Here is a 23,593-nt window from a genome sequence, read left to right on the forward strand (position 1 = left end):
CTTGACTTTGTCGCTTGTTAGAAACCTTGTTGGTTTTTCAGTGAATAAAGGAGGTGATGTAACGTGGCCACGATCTGCATGTCACACTGAGAAATGCATTTGATTGGTTATCACAGACTCTAGATTCAAAGTGCACTTCCTGTCACATTGCTCTCATCCTGATCTTTGTGAAGCATATTTCACCTCTTATTGTTCACTGTTCACACTGTTATTTTAATGATGATTTCTAAGTTCTGTGTCTTTAATGAATTTTATGATCTCTTCCATTACTGCTCTCATCTTGTAGTGCTTTTCATCTTTGGTAGGCATGTCTAGCTTCTTTCCTCACTCTGCATATAGGCGCACCACTCTGCAGTGAGCTAAACACACTTCTAACAATGTTTGAAGACAAAAGTGGGCTGTGAGGATTTTACTGGAACAAAACTGTGCAAAACAGTATCAGAAAAGAACTTTGATGATATTGATTATGAATGAGAAAAAGACAAGATACCATAAACAAGTGTGAGACAAAACATACTTTAAAGACAAACGAGTACAGAAACAAAAAAAATGGATTCATAAAAGTATAATGTAAACTAGTTATGCTGCCCCACAAGAAAGTATCATTAGTGCAGATCAACATTAAAGAGGCTATAATGGATAATGTGTCATATAACAAGGTGTAACATGAGAGGCGTCACTCGTACTGATGAACCATATGTGAGCGTCAGCTTGATTTTCTAAACACTTATCCTAATGTCCATATAGCCAATAATATTTCAGAGCTGGTTTTAGTTACTACATTTCGAGGAATTCATATAACGTTAGTAATACTGTATGGGAAAACACCTTTGAAAGCAATCTCCATGGTATTGTCACTCTTAAAAAATGTTTTATCAGAATTTCCAACAGATTTGCCACATCCACTCCTATGTTCAAATCTCTATGTATGTCACTAACCAAGACCACGCCAACAAGAATATGGATTTGAAAATAGCTTAATTGAGAATAATTAACAAGCTGAGATGTTGAATGATGGATAGGTTTGGGGACTAAAGAAAGGGGCTAAGGATAGAGGGATAAAGGGATGAAGGGCTGAGGGTCGATGGTCGAGGGTCGAGGGATTGAGTAGTGAGGGTCGAGGTACGTGGGATGTTAGTGGTGGGGGTGTTAATGATGGATGTTTGGTAATTTTTCAACGAGATGAGGATGGCTGATGTTGGGAAGGTAGAAGGGGAACTAGGAAAGATTGAGCTTGTGAGTGGGGAAGCTGGCTCACTGGTTCATTGGCTGGATAGTGCTCCCAAAATAATCTAACACATTTGTGGGAGTTTCTGATGTTATCCAGGTCATGAAAGATGTTGGTTTGGTAAATGGGGAAGACCTGCAGCTGAGGATTTTTTATGAGTGATCTGGGACCTCTTGTGTGGAAGCAGTTGAGGCAACTCTGATGTGGAAAGAGTGGACCGAGTGTAGTTCTGGAGAAAATCCCTGATTTATGCAAACTTTGTGGAGATGGTGTAACCAGAAACATGCAGCAGCTCTGCCTGATTCGGTGGTGAAGAGTGGATCTTGTAGAGCAGCATGATGGGCTAGTCTATGGTTTATGTTTTAAAGGGGCCAGATGGAAGAGAATGTGTGGTGAGATCTGCAAAGCTGGATGGGTGTCCGGGAGTGGTGTCAGAACCACGAATGGAAATATTGGATGTTGTTGCATGTTGAGATGAATTGTAGTTGCAGAAAGCTAGAAAATGTTGGTAAGAACGTAGATCTTTGTCGATGTAGGGAGACAGGTATCCATGCAGTGAGTTCTCATGTGATGGGCCAGTAGGTCTTAGTGAGGGGTAAGCACCTATAGTTGATATGTTGAAGCATGAGTTAAGGCTGGATACCGTGCCCCTAACGACAGTTCATTGACAGAGAACTGTATGGGGGGTGATTTAATCATGATAGTGTGTGTGAGGCGTGGTCTTTCTTCCTTTGTTTTTAAACGTCATTTAAGAAATGAACCATATTCTTCTTTCTGGACCAATTAGGTAATGCAACATTATAACCACTCTCACTATCATATTCCAGGCAACAATAAATAGCTTTTTTTGCTTGCTTTTGTTTAGCCTATGCATGTATTTGTCTTAATTTCTTTACTCTTAAGTTTTTATGTTGTGTGTCTCACAAGAGGAAGGCCACCTGACAAGCCCTTATGGGTTTCATTGACTCCTCCTGCATATTTCTCTTTTGTTAGTTATTGTTCTCCTTTCCTAATCTCAATGTTCTGGATGTATTATGTATATATATATATATAACCTTGTATATATATATATATATATATATATATATATATATATATATATATATATATATATATATATATATAACCTTGTGTGCAATACATTAAAACAATTAAAAAATGATGGGTCTTCATAACTAATGGATGGAAAATGGACTGCACTTATATAATGCCTTTTAGCCTTCTAAGCACTTGAAGCATTTCCACAGTACAAGCCACATTCACCCATTTAACACACACTCACACCGATGGTGGTAAACTACCAAGCATGCTGGCGCTTCCACCGGGAGCAATTTGGGGTTAATTTTCTTCTATCAGTGTACAGTATTTAGCTGCAGCAGGTGTCTTTTTTCTGCAAAAAAACACTAAAAACTCACTGTGTAGTACTTACTCAGCACCAAAAATCAAACAGACACAGTTTGTGACTAGCTGGTGAACATAGTGGAGGATTAATTAGCAAAAGAGCCAGGTATTTCCTTCTGGAGTTGGTCAAGATGAAAAATGGAGCTAAAAGAGAGTACATATTTGGACCTACATCTACCAGTTGTCCAGAAGCATGACTCCAACTGAATGATAATTTTGCTGCGTAACTGCTGACTGAGTAAATAAGCAACTAGCTAACAAGTTCACCATATCAACTTTGAGTTACTACAGTTTATTTTGCTTCACCATCGTCATATTACTTTTATCGAACCTACATAGGCATCAATAAGTACATTATCTTATTGCTATGCATTCTGCAAACATAAGTGTTTAAAAAAGAAAACTAACATTATCAACAAGTAGCATCTTTCTTTCATTCGCTATCAAAACAAATGCATATGAAAGCCAAGATTTTACAACACAAGGTGGTGGTGCTGACGGGAAATGCAGTCTTCATTCTGGGAAAAGACTACCCCATGCCTCCACAGAGGTAACTAAAATCAACACAAAACAAAAGTCCATGGTAGCAACTTTAAAAGGTGATGTGTCATTAATATTGTGTTAACAACTTGTTTTCACTGCCTTCAAATTGCCAAATATGGATTGAATGCCGGATGTTTCAACTTGAAAACTGACCAAAAATATAGCAGGTTATCGGTAAATAAAGAAGTTCTTTAACTTTAATTATTCTGTCATTATGTGTGAAAGAACCTACATACATGTCCAGACTATAAGGTGGAGTTTATTCCTTGTTTACCATTAATCCTGCAGTGTATTTTCTTTAGTACAATTAATGTCAGGTTTAGTGACCTCTGACCTCTGGCCACCTGAACTCAAACAAACTGTCTCAAAAATTGTGGTTTCTTTTATCTATATTTAGTTATACTCCATATTTATGTCATATATGATTGTAAACTAACCACTCTGTCTGAAATAAGCCGTTTTAGCTCCTGTCTCTTTAAAGCTCCCCCCTGATGAGGAGTTCACTTCTGATTGCCCCCCCCCCTGATGAGGAGCTCACTTCAGATTGGCCAGCTCTTGAAAGCAGCTCCTTGGTTAATTCTGCTGGCTGGGGAGGCTCAAAAAATCATGGTAGCAGGATTTCACTACTTTTTCTAGTTCTCTATTTAAAATGCAAACTTCTCAAATACATCTGCCAATGTTCGAGACAAAATCTGAATTTTACTAATTCTTTCATCTGTTTCAGACTTAACACACAGTATTACACATCGAAAGCATTTGAACCGTTGGGTTTATTTTTTTATTGCAGCAGAAAGTAATTTCAGATTGAGACAACAAGCATTTGTTAAACAAAATTTCATGTTAATACAATTAAAGATCAAAAATGTAATCTATATGATAAAGATGATTTGTAAGAAAGGCAACCAAAAGATGTTGACTCTAATAAGTCCCAAATGTTTTACCAATAAAGTGATTTGTTTGAACAAGCATTCATATTTAATATTTAGCCAAGATAAGATATACGACAAAAGAATGACACACAGATGCAAAAATTGTGTCAACATTTAACTTGAGAGTACACACTGTCCTCTGAAAACTCTCTCTTCTTTCTTCCTCTCTTTGCTTTTCTTTCAGAGAAATTCAGTGCAGCGTAGTTCATTGTGTCATCAGCTGCAATCTGTGCAGCAAATTAAATGGTTACTTACTTATGAAGAGATATTTATATATGGTTCCTTTAATAGAACAACATTCAGTGTTGGGTGTAACAAGTTTATGTAATCACGTTAGATTTATCTGCAACACAGTAAGATAACGAGTTACTAGTGTGCCCGTGGAGAGGCTCATATTAATTAATTAAAAAGTAACGAGTAATGTTAATGCATTACATTTTTTGAGTAATGACTGCAACACTGATAACAATACATTTCATGTTGTTTTTTTACTCACCATTGTCAAGTTGTCATGTTGAGTTTCTGAAATAGTGCTTTCCTTTCCTAAAGATGAATGAAATCAGAAGAATAATTTTGATAGATACGTTAAGTTAATCTGGCTTTTTAATAAGAGTATACTGTTGTAAAATAAAAAGCCAAAAGCTGGAAATTTTATTTAATTATTTTGATAAAATATAGTTACAGGTTGAATGTAATGATCAAGAAGTTCTATGGAGACTTAAATATTTGTCTTTTGAATGCATGTCGCTGCTATTGTTCAATAGTTCAATAATAATTTACAATATATCGTGATTTAACCCTGGAACCTCTACTGTAAAGATATGTTCAAACGTGTATATGATATGCATAAATTAATCAAAATGTTAATGCATCAAATTAACATGTTTTTATGTAAAAGAAGCATTTAGTTACAACACTTACCTTTATACTGTTCACGTACTCTTTGACTTCGGTTGCAGATGAGGACGATATTTGTAACAACAGAAACAGCCAAGCAGACTGTTAATATCATTATTCCAATAAATAGTGAATGTGAAAAAAAAAGACTTGTCAATGTTTCTCAAATAGATTTATCAGTCATGATTTCATCAACATAAATTGAGTATTATTTTCATTATTGAACACCAAATCATACCAAGTTCCACTTTTGTTATATTTCCAAATAATATCTTTCCACATGTGGCCACAGCACAGTAATAAGTCCCAGCATCAGACGCTTTTAGAGAAGTGATAGTCACAGCTCTTTGGAGACAAATGCATGTCAGATTTCTTTCTACATTCATCAGGGCTACTTCCATCAGTGTAGATGAAGTCTTGATGAGACTGAACACTGGAGAGTCACAGAGTCTCCTGGATGGACTGGATCAGATACTGTTGACCCCTGAACAACAGTATAGTTTGATGTCCTTTCAGTGTTTCCTGTGTAATGTAAAACTATGTTAAAAATGTAAGACCTCCACACACATTTTGAAAACTGGTATTAAAGTATATCTCAAATAAAAAAATATGTTTTGTAATAAATTATGAAATTTAGTGACACTTTAAAGTTAAAGTCAAATAGATCACATTATTACCTTTTACTAACAAATATGTCCCGTTCCATTCAATATTAATCCAGTCAGTGACTCCACAGTGGTACACTCCCTCGTCTTTTTGGGTTGTTCTCAAAATGGTCAGGTTACTAATATTCTTATCTCTATGTGCCTTCAATTTTGAGGAAGAAAATTCTGGTGCATAATCAGCTGTTAAATATTGACTGAGTTTCACAATTAATTTCAGAGTATCACCGGCACTCTGCTTGTACCAGTACCAGAGTTGTTTCTTGCTGAAGTCACAAGACAATGCACATGTCAAGTTTGCGGGTTCACCAAGTTGAACTGTCATCACTGGAATCAGTGTATCTGAATTCAATGAAAAATATAAAACACATGACACTGTAAATAACAATTATTGTATGATGTAGAAAATGTATAATGCAGAAAGATGACATATGAACCTCCAAACATGTTGTTGACATAAAAGTTCTTAAATGTACACAGAATACAAAAGAATTAGACGGTACTTACATCCTTGATGAAGAACAAGCAGTGTTACCCACAACACGATCATCTTGACTTTGTCGCTTGTTAGAAACCTTGTTGGTTTTTCAGTGAATAAAGGAGGGGAAATGACGTGGCCACAATCTGCATGTCACACTGAGAAATGCATGTGATTGGTTATCAAAGAATCTAGACTCAAAGTGCACTTCCTGTCACATTGGTCTCATCCTGATCTTTGTGAAGCATATTTCACCTCTCATTGTTCACTGTTCACACTGTTATTTTAATGATAATCTCAAAGATTTTTGTTTTTAATTAATTGTATGATCTCTTTCATTACTGCTCTCATCTTGTAGTGCTTTTTATCTTTGGTAGGCATGTCTAGCTTCTGCCTTTACTCTACATGTAAGTGTACAGCTCTGCAGCGAGCTAAATACACTTCTAACAGTGTTTGAAGACAAAAGTGGGCTGTGAGGATCTTACTGGAACAAACTGTGAAAAAACAGTAATAGAAAGATTTTTCATGATATTGAATATCAGAAAAATACAAGATACCATAAAAGCACAATGTTAAACTAGTAATGTTGTCCCACATGTATGATGAAAGAAAGTAACATTAGTGCAGTTCAACATTAACAAGGCTAAAATCAATTCCGTGTCAAATAATTTGAGAGGTGTCACTCATACTGATGAACCTTCTTTTAACCTTGACTTAAAAGGGGTTCATACAAGTTTCAAGTCATTGTTTAGCTGTTTGACCCTCTACTTTTCAGTGTTGTTTCACCATTCTTATAGCACCGTTTTCAGCTGCAGCAGGCGTTTGTTTCCTGTAAAAATACACTAAAAATACAATGTGTACTACATGTTCAGCACAAACAGACACAGTTTGCAACTAGCTGGTGGACATAGTGGAGCATTTAGCTGCAAACGAGCCAGGTATTTCCCTCTTGAGTTGGCCGAGATGAAAAACAGAGCTAAAAGAGAGTGAATATTGCACCTACATTTACCAGATGTCCAGAAACATGACTCCAACTGAATGATTATTTTGCTGCCTAGGTGGTCGATGTGTAATTAAGCAAGTATCTAACAAGTTACTGTGAGGTTCTTTTAACTGGTTATGAAACAATCTCATGCTGCCTCTGTATGACCAGCAGAGGGAGGGTAGCGGTGGTCGACCGAACTAGAGAGTGAATGAAAAGAGAGAGTGGTGGTGTATTAAGAACAAAAGAGAGATCTGAGAAATAAAACATTATTTTCTCATTGTTTCACACCAGTTCCTTTGTAAAGCAGAAACAAACACATCCACACCTCTGCACAACCCTGTGGGAAGGTGTTTCAATGCTGGATTTGATGTGAATGCAGCCTTACATGTAACCTAGGTGTATGAGTGGTATTTAAAAGTTTATTTTGCTTCACCACTGTCATATTACAATCATTAATCTCATATAGACACAAATAGATATTTTACCTCATCACTATGCATCCTGAAAATAGGAGTGTTTAAAAAAGAAAAATATTACTTTAAATAAGTATCGCCTTTCTTTCTTTTACTCCCAAGACAAATGCGCATGTAAGCAAATATTATACGACATGAGGTGGTGGTGCTGATGGGAAACGCAGTCTTCTTTTTTGTAAAACATTGCTGCTTTTGTCCACAGGGGGTGCAAAAATCAACACAAAATGAAAGTCCCTGGTAGTAACTTTAAACAGTGTTGTGTTCACAACTTGTTTCCACTGACCTCAAATGTCCAAAAATAGGAATTGGAATCAATGTGAGTTGCAAAAGCTGAAGTAGATACAGTTGGTCAATAAAGTAACAGTTGATCTGAATGTTGTATCCTCACGCAACTAGTTTAATGGCTAGTTTGGTTAAATGATTGTAAAAAAAACAACTAAATAAATGCATAATCACAAAATCACCCCAGAGTGAAAGGAGTACATATAAAATCTTTTTGTTCATATTTGGAAAAATGACAAAATGTCAGATGTAATGGTGTTTTCAGACAGAACAGTTATTACATACAGAGTCAATGCAAAGACATAAGTAGATGTATATGAGCATCCATGAGAGCAACTCCAGTCTGCCTGCTAGCTTAAGCATGAAAAGTTTATTTTAACACCTGTGTAGCAGGAGGGAGTGATGGTTTGTTGGTCGGTGTTAACAGTAACAGTCGTCTCTGTGTCTCAAACAGATAGTGTTCACACAGATAAAACAAGTGCTCCTAGAAACTACAATAAAATAAACTTGATACGGATTTAAAGGGAAAATAGTAGTTTATGTTCTGTTTTGTAAAGTGTTCTTCTTCTGAACAGACATCAGGATCCAGATGATACTCTGCTGTTTCATTCTACAGTATTTATATTATTATATTCTGTATGTTTCCATTTTTCAGTTTATTTATTTCATATTGGCAAAGTGAATGTTTCAAACTCGAATCACAGTTAGTATTTCACAGGGAAAGCATTTAAGCCATTTAGTTGAATATTTTTTATTAGAACAATTTGTCATTTCAGATTAAGACATTGAGCACTTTTCAAACACTAAATTTTGTGTTAAAAAAGATTGAAAAAAATTACATTATAGGCTGTGGTAGTCAGTAATATTGTCAATAATACAGTAACTGAGCAAGCTCTAATATTTCATAATTAGTCAAAAAAATACAACAAAACAATCATACACAGATGCAAGAGCTCAATATGATCAACATTTAACTTGAGAGTACACACTGTCCTCTGAAAACTCTCTCTTCTTTCTTCCTCTCTTTGCTTTTCTTTCAGAGAAATTCAGTGCAGCGTAGTTCATTGTATCATCAGCTTCAATCTGTGCAGTAAAGTAGTAGTTGTGTATTTATACTGTGCCTACGTATAAAGTGATATAAATATACAGTAGATTTAATGGAATAACAGTAAATATCATTTTGTATATTTACTCACAGTATCATGTACTGGTTGGCACAAGTTGTCATGTTGAGCTTCTGAAATAGTGCTTTTCTTTCCTAAAAATGAATGAAGTCATAAGAACAAATATATGGGTAGATACACAGTTAATCTGTCTTTTTAGTATAATGTAAAATTAAAATACAAAATGTGGAAATTTTATTTAATTAATCTGATAAAATATTGTTACCGGCAGAGTTTAATGATCAACAAGCTCTATTGTCTTTTAAATGCATGTTGCTGCTTTTTTAATGATATAGAATATGACATGATTTGACATGATCAAACTTGTACATAATATTCATAAATTAACAAATATTATACATCAACTGAACATGTTTTTATATAAAAGAAGCATTTAGTTAGTTACAAAACTTACCATTATATTGCTCACGTACACTTCGGTGGCAGATGAGGACGATATTTGCAACAATGGAAACGGCCAAGCAGACTATTAATATCACTATTTCAATAAATAGTGAATGTGTTTTTTGCACTAGAAAACAAAACAAAAAAGAAAAACTTGTCACGGTTCCTTAAAGAGACTCATCCGTCATGATTATAGCAACATAATTTGAGTATTATTTTCAATAACACCAAATCATACCAAGTTCAGGATTAATTCCATTTCCAAATAATATCTTTCCACATGTGGCCACAGCGCAGTAATACGTCCCAGCATCAGAGGAGCTGACGTTTTTAGAGAGGTGATAGTCACAGCTCTTTGGAGACAATTTCATGTCAGATTTCTTTCTACATTCATCAGGGCTACTTCCATCAGTGTAGATGAAGTCTGGATGAGATGCATTTGTTCCGGTTCTGAACCAGTAAACACTGTGTCTTCCTGAACACGTCTTGTTCCCAGAGTCAGAGAGGACTGAACACTGGAGAGTCACAGAGTCTCCTGGATGGACTGGATCGGATACTGTTGACCCCTGAACAACAGTATAGTTTGATGTCCTTTCAGTGTTTCCTGTGTAATATAAAACTATGTTAAAAATGTAATACCTTGACATATAATTTGAAAACTGGTTATCTACTATCTCTATTATGAATTTACATTTTATAATTAAATTGGTAAATGCAGTGAGACTTTAAAGTTAAAGTAAAATAGATCACATTATTACCTTTTATTAGCAAATATGTCCCGCTCCATTCAGTATTAATCCAGTCAGTGACTCCACAGTGGTACATTCCCTCGTCTTCTTGGGTTGTCCTCAAAATGGTCAGGTTACTAATATTCTTATCTCTATGTGCCTTCAATTTTGAAGGAGAAAACTCTGGTGCATACTCAGGTTCTTTATACTGACTCAGTTTCACAATTAATTGCAGAGTATCACCGGCACTCTGCTTGTACCAGTGGACATTTTTCCTGCTGATCTCATCAGACAAAGCACATGTGAAGTTTGCAGGTTCATCAAGTTGAACTGTGATCACTGGAATCAGCGTATCTGAATTAAATGAAAATATAAAACACATGACATTGTAAATAACAATTATTGTTTGATGTAGAAAATATATTATACAGAAAGATGACATATGAACCTCCAAACATGTTGTTGACATAAAAGTTCTTAAATGTACACAGAATACACAGAATTAGATGGTACTTACATCCTTGATGAAGAACAAGCAGTGTTACCCACAACACGATCATCTTGACTTTGTCTCTTGTTAGAAACCTTGTTGGTTTTTCAGTGAATAATGGAGGGGATGTGACGTGGCCACAATCTGTATGTCACACTGAGAAATGAGTCTGATTGGTTATCACAGAATCTAGACTCAAAGTGCACTTCCTGTCACATTGGTCTCATCCTGATCTTTGTGAACCATATTTCCCCTCTTATTGTTCACTGTTCACACTGTTATTTTAATGATAATCTCAAAGATTTTTGTTTTTAATGAATTTTGTGATCTCTTCCATTACTGCCCTCGTCTTGTGATGTTTTTCATCTTTGGCAGGCATGTGCAGATTCTGTCCTCACTCTGCATGTAGATGCACAACTCTGCAGCGAGCTAAACACACTTCTAACAGTGTTTGGAACAAACTCTGCAAAACAGTATCAGAAAAGAAATTTTATGATATTGATTATGAATAAGAAAAAGACAAGATACCATAAACAAGTGTCAGACCAAACATACTTTAAAGACAAACTAGTACAGAAACAAAAAAACTGGATTCATAAAAGTATAATGTTAAACTAGTTATGTTGTCCTCATGTATGATGAAAAAAAGTAACATTAGTGCAGATCAACATTAATGAGGCTATAATCAATACTGTGTCAAATAACAACGTGTAATGTGAGAGGCGTCACTCATACTGATAGCGTTCAACCTAAAATATCATACCTTAGGTCACCATGGATCAGGAGATTTGTACCTATTCCCCGACTATCAGCCGATTCCCGCAGACCCGGAGTCATCATTGGAGATCCAGTCTTTTTGGCAACCAAGGTTACTCTAAGCCATCCAAGTTCCCTCAGCCCTCGACCCTCTTCCTCTGATAACGCCACTGTCATCAAGGAATCTCCTTGTGGCAACTCCAGGGGAAGTTCCCGGGCATGGCGTTCAAGGGATGCCGCTCATCCCCTCCACCCTGCTCGAGATCCTGGAGCCCGGACCACCGGTGAAGTTACCGTGGCCAACCGTCACTCCACCACTAACTTCCCCAACAGCTCCGAAAACATCCGACCATCGCCTGTCTGAAGCAACTTTTTTTTTTTTGATATACTTTATTGATCCCAAGCTGGGAAATTACAGTGTAGCGTCAGCTCTCAGGAGCTCTGGCTACAGGCAGCCACCTGGGACGGTGCCAACGGGAGCAACATGTGGACTGGAGAAACTGGGAATCGAACTGCCAATCGGAGGATGACCGCTCTACCTCCTGAACCACAACCGCCCTTTACGTGAACAAAACACCACACGGAGAGTGCCCCTCAGTCACAATGTCATTGCGCAGTGTGGGGCTTAACAAACAGCTCCGACCACAGCTGCTCTCGCAGAGAGCCAGGGTGTTTCACACTCAGTGCCAGCTCACACAGATCCCAAGCTGCTCCCTTCTTTTAGTCATCCCTAAAATTCACTATCGTCCCATACACATGCACCCCTCCATCCCTGTATCCCTTCTTCTTCTCTGGCCCTTTCGTTTACTGTCCCTTCTCCAGTGGCCACCGCAGCTCCCCTCCTATCACATCGCCCTCAGTTGCTCTGACTGCACCATCATCAGTGGCCACCACTGGCCAACTTCTTTCATTTCCTGCTTTTCAGCTTTTCCAGACAGAAGTTGGATGATTGGATGTTGGATGATTACTTATCCACAATCCTTGATCTGGCATTGTGATTCGGAGGCAATGATTTTTATACCTATCATGTTCTTTTCGCGTCCCAAACTGCTGGAAGAGTCCAACAATACAGTCAGGGGATTTACTGGGATACTTGAAACCCCGGAACTGTACTGCCATGTCTTTGCAGCCCACCCTTCACTTAACTGTGAATTGTGCAGTGCCCCATCCCACCCCACCACAGCATGCACACTTGCCACTCCTTTGCCTCGTGCTCCGGCCGTGCTAAGACAAAGTCCTGCTGTGTTCTGCATCTTGCCTCCCACAGTCAGTCCTTATCTCCAACTTCCCCTTGGCTAACCAGTACACTAAAGGCCAGCTGCTTTCTCTGCCAGGCCACCTCATCTATGCCATTCGTATCATCTCTCAAAGCTGAGCCTTCCGAACATATCTCCCTCAATGACCACATCACATTGGACAACACATGCAGGATGGAATTAAAACTAAGGCACCAATTCCTGTCCTCATGGAACAGCATTTCTTTCTTCGACAATGAACACATCTCCAGGCCCAAAGATATTATACTGTACACCGATGCAGCCCCTTCCATCCGCTTTGGTGGCTATTATGGCGCCAGATGGTTCTTTGCTGAATGGCCTCCCAAACTCTCATCTCTAACTCCATCATCCACTATATTCGAAAAAATGTACCCAATAATCATTGCAGCCATTCTTTGGGAGCACGAATGGTCAAACATGAAAATCACCATCTTCTCCGATAACAGTGCAGTAGTAGATACTTCAACAGAGGTCAATCATGTAGCTTGGATATGATGCCATTCATGCAAAAGCTCCCCCTCGTGCCAGCACAGCAACAGTTCACCATTCAAGCACATTACATGCCTGGCTTCAAAAACGCTGTGGCTGACTCACTCTCTTGTCCTGGAAATTGTCTGAAAAAAATCATAATAATACACAAACACTGCTAGGTTGAAAATTAAGCAATTATTATTGTACAATAAGGAGACAGCATACATACAGAATGACATCAGCTCATCTCAACGAAAAAAAAGAGTATGCCTAAACTATTATACTTTCTAAGAGAACAAATAAATCATCTGTGATTGGTCAAACTTATCAGCCTATATGATTTTACCCAATAGAAGATGACCACGGAGCAGAACATGTATGCATATGCGCATCTTACACTGGTCATACAACCCCAAAACAAGGGTCTTAGGTCATAAAATGATTTCTCTCCCACGCCTTCTACCTTATTTGGACATAGGCCAAGATAGAGGAAGAGCAATTGGCCTCCTAAAGATAACGAAACACATTCCATTAGACACATAGGGCCTGATTTACTAAAGGTTTGCGTGTGTAAAAATGTGAGCAAACTTGACATCACCCGCAAAAAATGTGCAAGCTGATCTACTAACGCAGCACTGACGTTTGCGTCTTGCAACTGTGCAAGATAGTACGCGCTGTCCATTTAGTACGTTTGCCATAATGAATATGTAATATGGGGCGTTTCAACCCCAGTGCGCAAAATACAGGGAGGAGAAAATACAAATATGTTATTTAGTACGCGCATTGTAATTTACCAAACCTGAAGGTATTATTTCTGACGCTAACTGCGTCTATAAATAATACCTTTGATGGACAGGTATTAACCGGCTGCGCACTGCACACAGATGACTTTTGTCACTGTGGAGAGGAGGAGACGGAGGCACAATGACAGAATATGCACAGGACGGCGTTTTTCCACCTGTGTTGATAATTTTGGAGTGGAATATTTTTGGTTTTACTAACAGCATTGACATCGTCACAAATACTCTCCCATATGTCGGTTTTTCTGTTAATATTTGTTTTTGTTATAACTCAATATATTTGTTAACCTCTTGCACTAGAACCTGATCACATTTAATTTTGTGCTTGCAGCTTTCTGCTCGTCCAAACTTTCCATAAAGACACACAAAACCCTCATTTAAATACCGCTGTCTCCACCCCGTTGCACTTGTTTTCATTTACGCAATTATTCTTAGTAGATCACCCGCAAAACACACGCAAACGGCACGCGCAATCTATTGCACAGTGCACGCAATTTAGTACCCACTATTTGGGATCTTAGTAAATCAGGCCCATAGTGTATGAGGCAAAAGCAGTGATCTTACATCGACATCTTAGATTAAAATGATCAAGACAATCGTTGATTCTTCTTCACTTTTACACTCTCATTTTTCATTTCAGAAATTCACCTTGTCCTCGCCTCTCAAGATACCATCCTCAACAGCCATGCTCCTTGAACCCTTTCATCTTACTTGACTGGGTGGAACTGCTTTAAGACCTTCCACACATCCTCCCGTTTCCATCACTCAATGTTCTGACCATTTCTAGCTTCATCACTTATGCCCACTCTATCCTTAAGATCAAATCAACCACAATTCAAGTCTGTATCAGTGGAATCAACTTCATCATTAAACTGTCCTCTAGAGCGCCATGTCTGAGCTTGTTTCAAAAACATATCAGCATGTTAATCAAAGGACTTCGTAAAGCCAAACAACATCCCCTGTCAAAACATTCATCAATCACTACAGACCTCCCCCCCGTTGTATCAGAACCCTCTGCACAGGTTACCTATCCACTTTCATCAATAAGGTTTTGGATTCCATGTTTTAACTAGCATTCTTCAGTTTTCTGCACTGCTCTGAGTTCACTACTCCTTCTTCTTCCTACCACGACCCATCACAACACACCACCATGTCCGACATATCTGGCCACCCACCCAACACACTCGTCTTCCAACTCAGAAAAAGCAGGACCAACCAATCCAGCCATCCTCAACCTATCTTCTCATTCCGTTCAAATTCATTGTGGAGTCCTTACGAACCCATTAGCAACTACATCTACTTAGGACAAGCCAACCGCACTTCCCCCCATTGACCCACCTTCATTACGGAGTAAAGTAGTACGTGTTTTTGGTTCCACTATCACCTACGCCAAATAGTTATAAAATCCGGACTACCCCCAGAACCATACTAATTCATATTGCATCAGAGTCGCCTCCTCAGCTTTGAGGCAGGGAATCCTTGACCACATAATCAAAATCCTCGGCCGTTGGTCTTGCATACCTATCATACATCTGCCACAATAGTACCGATATTAAAATGCCTACATGCTCCTCTCCTCTTCAACCTGGATCAGAAGAATAGTCTCACCCCACACCTGTTCCCTCTCCACACCCACACCTCCACCCATCCACCTGGCACCCTGGTTTCAACCTCATTCCTTTATCCTTCACCCTACACCCCCATCCCTTCTAACCCCCTCCCTTTACAGCTCATCCCTCCATCCCTTCATCCCTGACCCTTCGACTCTCATCCCCCATCCTTCTTCTACTATTGTAATAAATCTTTAAACTCATAACTAAATTGGCGTGGTCTCTAGTAGTGAAATTACAATAGTAATCTTACATATATACAAAAAATAATATTAAAACTAAGAAGCGTCTTGCTTTTATTCAAAACAAATGCACACACTAGCCAAGATTATACAGCACAATTAATGAATGAATGAATCAACTATCGCTTTTGTCCACAGGGCCTGCTAAAGTCAACACAAAATGAAAGTCCCTGGTAATAACTTTAAAAGGTGATGAAATGTCAATATTGTGTTCACAATTTGTTTCCACTGACCTCAAATTAATTGTATTTACTTATACTCCATATTGAAATATGTATATGTCATATATGATTGTAAACTAAAGTTACAATTACAGTGAAGACAAACAGGGACATATTATTCACATTTCCAGATATATACTTTCAATCTTAGGCTACACTGCAATATCTTTGCATGATTTACAGTTAAAAACAAAAAAAAAAAACCTAATATTTTCATCTTACAATCAAACTTTCAGCAAAAATAAATGCCAGGTTAGAAACAGACGTCAGCATCATAAGCACATGGCTTATACTAATACAAGGGCTCCACCACAATGAAAACAGCACTGCCACAGCCACAGCATTTTTCGCTATCCACCAGCAGCTCTTTAGTTAGTGTCTTTTTTTTCTGCCTCAACCTTTGTCTGGTGCCCTGATTCGTTTTTTTTTTTCTTCTTTTGAGCTGCTGTAGGCTAAATTTTACGTGTTCAGCAGGCTGGCCCAAAAAAGGACCGGCCAAAATATTTTAGACCGCCGTTGTAAAATGTAAACTGAAATAAACAGTTTTAAATTAAATAATCAAAGGCCAAATTATTTATTTGTTCCTTTTTGATATGATTTGATCCATTCTCAGTCTCATGGCCCTTCAGGCATCGTCTGTCAGATTATTGGTCCGTCACTGGTCTGAAACAGGCCATTTTAGCTCCTGTCTCTTTAAGGCCCCCCTCCTGAGGAGCCCACTCAGTTCTGATTGGCCAGTTCTTGAAATCTGCCCCTTGGTTGACTTACACTGGCTCTGGAGGACACGTCAACAAACAATGTTCGCAGGATTTGACTACTGCCAACTTTTAAAATACATCTGTATGTGTTCGAGACAAAATCTAATTAGAACTATGTGAGAACTAACTCAGGGCTTGAAATGAACTTTTTTGATCACCACGCAATGTGGCTATTAGATTGAAAACTTACCAGCCAATCAGAATTTCCACTAGGCAAAATGCTTCTTAAAAATGTTTAGAATATTAGACTCATTAAGTCAATTTAAATGTAAGTTTTAATAAGATAAGATATACAAAAATATAGAATAATAACACTCAGCTAGCATCCTGAAATTATTTGTCCCAACCACAAAATGGTTTGTCTTGTATTTCCAGACATGTTGATTCTGCAATCCAATTTTTTCTAGAAACCCCTCACAACCTGATCTCCATTTGACATTTAATGTCCTAATTTTCCTTCCTCTTCTGATAATGTGGTTTTTTTTTTGCTCCAGTCAGAAATCTACTCCTCACTAGCTAAGTGACCTGTCAAACTCATAGATGAATCAACATCAAATATAGTGGTGCAGTTTGTTTACTCATGGTCTTGCACAATGAATTCAACCACACACTATGCGCAGGGCAATGGTTGTATTACACGTAAGGCCGTGGTATAAAAAAAAAGAAAAAAAAGCTTAGGTAATCCTGAATACAGTTTGTATTGACTATGGGGCTTCACTGATGAGCTTTTGTAGCCACTTACTTTGCTGTAATTTGTCTGTCAGATTATTTAATGACACAGTTACCAGTTAATGTCATATATCAGCCTCTGAACTCAGGAGCAGGAGTGAGTGATGGTTAGTTGGTCTGTGTTAACAGTAACAGCCGTCTCTGTGTCTCATACAGATACAGTGTTCACACAGATAAAAAAAGCGCTCCTAGAAACTAAAACAAAATGCAACTTGATACATATTTAAAAGGAAAAGAGTAGTTTGTGTTCTGTTTTGTATTTTATTTCATATTGCCAAAGAGAATCTATTTTAAACTCAAACCACAGTTAGTATTTCGCATGGAAAGCATTTGAGCCATTTAATTAACTATTTTTTATTGCAACAATTCATCATTTTAGATTAAGACATCGCACGTCAACACTACATTTTGTGTTAATATGATGGAAAATCTAATGTAATTATATGTAAAGAATGTAACAGAAAAACATTATAGGCTGTGGTAGTCAGTAATATTGTCAATAATACAGTAACTGAGCAAACTCTAATATTTCATTATTAGTTAAGAAAATAAAACAAAAAATCATACACAGATGCAAAAGCATATGATCAACATTTAACTTGAGAGTACACACTGTCCTCTGAAAACTCTCTCTTCTTTCTTCCTCTCTTTGCTTTTCTTTCAGTGAAATTCAGTGCAGCGTAGTTCATTGTGTCATCAGCTTCAATCTGTGCAGTAAAGTAGTAGTTGTGTATTTATACTGTGCATATGTATATAGTGATCTAACACAACCTTCAATGGAATAACAGTAAATGTTTATTTTGTATATTTACTCACAGTATCATGTACTGGTTGGCACAAGTTGTCATGTTGAGCTTCTGAAATAGTGCTTTCCTTCCCTAAAAATGAATGATATCATAAGAAAAAAATTTTTTGGTAGATACACAGTTAATCTTTCTTTTTAGTGTAACATTAAATTAAAATCCAAAATGTGGAAATTGAATTTCATTAATCTGATAAAATATTGTTACCAGCAGAGTTTAATGATCAACAAGAAGACTTTTTTGAACGCATATTGCTCCTATTGTTCAACAGTTCATTAATGATATGCAAAATGACATGATTTAACCCTGGAACCTCTACTGTAAAGATTTGTTCAAACTTGTACATAATATTAATACATTAATAAAAATGTTATACATCAAATGAACATGTTTTTATGTAAAAGAAGCATTTAGTTGTAACAACACGTACCTTTATACTGTTCACAAACTCTTCGGTTGCAAATAAAGATGATATTTGCAACAATAGAAACGGCCAAGCAGACTGTTAATATCATTATTCCAATATATAGTGAATGTGTTTTTTGCACTAGAAAACAAAACAAAAGACTTGTCAAGGTTCCTTAAAAGACTTATCAGTCATCATTTTTTCAACATAATTTGAGTATTATTTTCATTATTGAACACCAAATCATACCAAGTTCCACTTTTGTTATATTTCCAAATAATATCTTTCCACATGTGGCCACAGCACAGTAATAAGTCCCAGCATCAGACGCTTTTAGAGAAGTGATAGTCACAGCTCTTTGGAGACAAATTCATGTCAGATTTCTTTCTACATTCATCAGGGCTACTTCCATCAGTGTAGATGAAGTCTTGGTGAGACCCATCTGATCCAGTTCTGAACCAGTAAACACTGTGACCTCCTGAACACGTCTTGTTCCCAGAGTCAGAGAGGACTGAACACTGGAGAGTCACAGAGTCTCCTGGATGGACTGGATCAGATACTGTTGACCCCTGAACAACAGTATAGTTTGATGTCCTTTCAGTGTTTCCTGTGTAATGTAAAACTATGTTAAAAATGTAAGACCTCCACACACATTTTGAAAACTGGTATTAAAGTATATCTCAAATAAAAAAATGTTTTGTAATCACAGTATGAAATTTAGTGAGACTTTAAAGTAAAATAGATCACATTATTACCTTTTATTAGCAAATATGTCCCGCTCCATTCAGTATTAATCCAGTCAGTGACTCCACAGTGGTACATTCCCTCGTCTTCTTGGGTTGTCCTCAAAATGGTCAGGTTGCTAATATTCTTATCTCTATGTGCCTTCAATTTTGAGGAAGAAAATTCTGGTGCATACTCAGCTGTTATATATTGAGTCAGTTTCACAATGAATTTGAGAGTATCACCGGCACTCTGCTTGTACCAGTAAAGTTCTTTACTGCTGATATCATCAGATAAAGCACATGTCAAGTTTGCCGGTTCACCAAGTTGAACCGTGATCACTGGAATCAGCGTATCTGAATTCAATGAAAAATATAAAACACATGACATTGTAAATAACAATTATTGTATAATGCAGAAAGATGACATATGAACCTCCAAACATGTTGTTGACATAAAAGTTCTTAACTGTATACAGAATACACAGAATTAGATGGTACTTACATCCTTGATGAAGAACAAGCAGTGTTACCCACAACACGATCATCTTGACTTTGTCTCTTGTTAGAAACCTTGTTGGTTTTTCAGTGAATAAAGGAGGGGATGTGACGTGGCCACAATCTGTATGTCACACTGAGAAATGAGTCTGATTGGTTATCACAGAATCTAGACTCAAAGTGCACTTCCTGTCACATTGCTCTCATCCTGATCTTTGTGAAGCATATTTCACCTCTTATTGTTCACTGTTCACACTGTTATTTTAATGATAATCTCAAAGATTTTTGTTTTTAATGAATTTTGTGATCTCTTCCATTCATGCCCTCGTCTTGTAGTGCTTTCCATCTTTGGTAGGCATGTTCAGCTTCTGTCCTCACTCTGCATGTAGGTGCATAGTTCTGCAGTGAGCTAAACACACTTCTAACAGTGTTTGAAGACAAGAGTAGACTGTAAGGATTTTACTGGAACAAACTGCAAAACAGTATCAGAAAATAAATTTGATGATATTGATTATGGAAAAGGAAAAAGACAAGATACCATAAACAAGTGTGAGACCAAACATACTTTAAAGACAAACTAGTACAGAAACAAAAAAACTGGATTCATAAAAGTATAATGTTAAACTAGTTATGTTGTCCCACATGTATGATGAAGGAAAATGTCATTAGGCTATAATCCACACGTCACTCATACTAACCATACAAACCTTCCGTTAACCTCGCCTGGCAAGGCTTTATAATGACTTTCAGGTCATTGTTTAACTTACTTGGCCGCAACTTTTCAGTTTGGTTTTATCATTCTCATAGAGCCACTTTTAGCTGCAACGGACATCCATTTTCTGCAAAATAGCACTAAAAACTCACTGTGCACTATCTGCTCAGCACAAGCAGATACAGTTTGAGACTAGGGGGCAGCCAGACACACACACACGCTCCTTCTCGTGCACACACTACATGATCAATCACACACGCAGTCACTCTCAAGCATGTGCGCTTTTGCTCGCTTGCTCCAGATTCTGGGATATTGTGTCTAATTTCCGGGCGTCAGGGAGCCGCTATCAATAAGCGGGAAACTCCCGGAACTTCCGGGAGATTTGGCATGTCTGTAATGGTTAATGGTCCGGTAATGATTTGCTTAACTGAACTGGACCGATATATTAAATCAGACCGGGCTCGGATTAGGCCATACATTTCAATTAAACCTTTTAAAAGAACACGGTAACCTTATATATTTGGTACAGTGTATTGCTGTATGGTTACCCAAGTCCTAAAAACTCTTCATCAGAGCTGTCGCTGTGCACAAATATTACGCTTGAGTCATTGTAAGGCTCACTGTCCCCGGACTCTGTGTCAGTCCCAGAGTCAAACAAACCATCATCCTCTGTTCCATCCAGTGGAAAAACACCAAAGAACGTCGTTATTTATATATACTGCACATACTTATAAAGTGATATAAATATACAGTACCTTCAGTGGAATTATAGTAAATGTTCATTTTGTATATTTACTCACAATACCATGTACTGGTTGGTGAAAATTGTCATGTTGAGCTTCTGAAATAGTGCTTTCCATTCCTAAAGATGATACACAGTTAATCTGGCTTTTTAGTATAATGTAAAATTAAAATCCAAAATGTGGAAATTTTATTTGATTAATCTGATAAAATATAGTTACATGCAGAGTTTAATGATCAACAAGCTCTATGAAGAGTTTTATTGTCTTTAACGCATTTTGTTCAACAGTTCATTAATAATATACAATATGACATGATTTTACACTAAAACCTATACTATAAAGATTTCTTCAAGCATGTACTTAATGTACATAAATTGATAAAAAAAATGTAATGTAACAAAAGCATTTAGTTAGTTACAAAACTTTACATTGTTCACGTACTCTTCGGTTGCAGGTGAATATTTGCAACAACAGAAACAGCCAAGCAGACTATTAATATCACTATTCCAATAAATAGTGTTGTTTGCACTAAAAAATAAAACAAAGATGAAAGACTTGTCAATGTTTCTTAAAGAGACTTATCAGTCATGGTTTTATCAATATAATTTGAGTATTATTTTCATTATTGAACACCAAATCATACCAAGTTCCAGTTTTGTTCCATTTCCAAATAATATCTTTCCACATGTGGCCACAGCACAGTAATAATTCCCAGCATCAGAGGATATACTATATATTGTCTGTACTTACAGGGTCACCTTTCTGGTAGGTCTGAGTTTGTCTCACTGGGTTGATGCAGTAACCTTTGTGAGTGCAGCCAAAAAGGTCTACTGCAGTGCATAAAATGGGTCTGTACTCACTGCTATGGAGTACTGACAGTTCTGATTTTTGACTGTGTTGTATCTAAATCATTCTGAGTACTTCGTCTTCGGAGAAAGTCAGGAGTTCCAAAAAATACTCAATCAAAAAGTCACCAGGAGCCGTCCAGCTGAAATGCAGTTTTAGAGTTTTTAATGTCGACAGCAAAAACCCGGAGCCAGCATACTCAGACAGAATCTATGCACAAATGACACAAAGGGCTAAAACTCGGGGCCTCTTTTATCCTGTTCTATATTGCTGACCCTTGCAGAAAAGTTTCGACCCCCTCCCTCGGTGGAGTGAGTTTCAACCAATCCGCTTCTTTCTGCCCCCCAACCCGTACTCACGTTCTTCGCACCCTCTTTCACCTCAACTTGAACTCACGTTCTTGGCGCCTTTCCTAAAGACGCCCTAAAACACCTTTTATGGCTCTTCCTTCCGTTTCTATGCTAGCAGGTGTTTTGCTATAGGAGATTTCGGATTACATCATTCTCCGCCTCCAGTTCCTGTACTTTTCCATTTACTAAGTGCTGCCCCCTATCTTCCTCCGCTGGTATTAACTGTGTGGGCAATGTTCATCACAGATTCCTTTGAGTACAATGTTACACAATTACTCTTATTACTGCATTCTTTTCTATAATACTAATGCTACTAATAATAATATAAAAGTATGGTATATATAATCACATATATTGTGGTTTCTCATACTTATTCAATTATAAGGTACTTATTCACTCACTAAATGCAGAATCACATACACCTTCTTCGTTTAACATAATGCCTTCAAATTTGAACATCTTCAGCAAATAATAGTCAACAATCAAGTACCCTTTTAGCAGATACAACATTGCTCATTGTTAGTAATTATCACCAAATTTTACACTACAACTGCAAGTACCCATACATCTTATCTTTTATAGATCTCGGAGTAAACAGACCAGGGTCAATTATACAGTAACAGAATATATGTGTTGAGTTAAATATTAGTTATGTGTTATAATTACACAACATCACTGCAGACCTGACATGCTACTCCTCCAGTCAAGTGGAACATATGAGTGTTACTTTCTGTACCCTCACATTCACTTCTGTTATGTCTCCCGCCTCTACCTTTCCCCCTTTATGTCATTGTACTCCACAGGAGAGGTAAGTGTCTTTTCTGTTTCTTTGTTAGCTTTTAAACTATTTGTGCAGTATGCCAACATGTTTTTTGTTTCATTTGATTTAGGTAGGGGCTCAGTGTCTCGGAGGATTTTGTTGCTTATTTCTGTTGTCTCCAAATATGTCCTGGCCTGAAGCTCTTTATCTAACACAACACTCACA

General features: G+C 37.4%; 1 protein-coding gene and 2 pseudogenes across 1 annotated transcript; all 3 read right to left on the reverse strand.

Moving 5' to 3' along the window:
* Window positions 1–4,421: 4,421 nt before the first annotated feature.
* LOC133986412 (uncharacterized) lies at window positions 4,422–6,210 on the reverse strand (annotated as a pseudogene).
* Window positions 6,211–8,841: 2,631 nt separating this feature from the next.
* LOC133986104 (uncharacterized) lies at window positions 8,842–10,734 on the reverse strand. Its single transcript, XM_062425887.1, has 6 exons — window positions 10,692–10,734; window positions 10,205–10,528; window positions 9,685–10,050; window positions 9,457–9,573; window positions 9,075–9,136; window positions 8,842–8,961 (listed from the first exon to the last, which is right to left on the reverse strand). Exons 1-6 carry the CDS (start codon window positions 10,732–10,734, stop codon window positions 8,842–8,844), a joined length of 1,032 nt encoding a protein of 343 aa, XP_062281871.1.
* An 8,007-nt stretch (window positions 10,735–18,741) lies between these two features.
* On the reverse strand, window positions 18,742–20,007 carry LOC133986414 (uncharacterized; annotated as a pseudogene).
* Window positions 20,008–23,593: the final 3,586 nt, after the last annotated feature.

The sequence above is a fragment of the Scomber scombrus genome, chromosome 9, assembly GCF_963691925.1.
Source record: "Scomber scombrus chromosome 9, fScoSco1.1, whole genome shotgun sequence".
In the NCBI taxonomy this organism is placed as follows: Eukaryota; Metazoa; Chordata; class Actinopteri; order Scombriformes; family Scombridae; genus Scomber; species Scomber scombrus.

Coding starts and splice junctions, on each gene's coding strand:
- LOC133986104 (XM_062425887.1), bottom strand. CDS start 10,734: ATGATCGTGTTGTGGGTAACACTGCTTGTTCTTCATCAAGGAT. Junction 10,529..10,691: donor GCTTGTTCTTCATCAAGGAT/GTAAGTACCATC, acceptor CATTTAATTCAG/ATACGCTGATTCCAGTGATC. Junction 8,962..9,074: donor GCCAACCAGTACATGATACT/GTGAGTAAATAT, acceptor TTTACTGCACAG/ATTGAAGCTGATGATACAAT.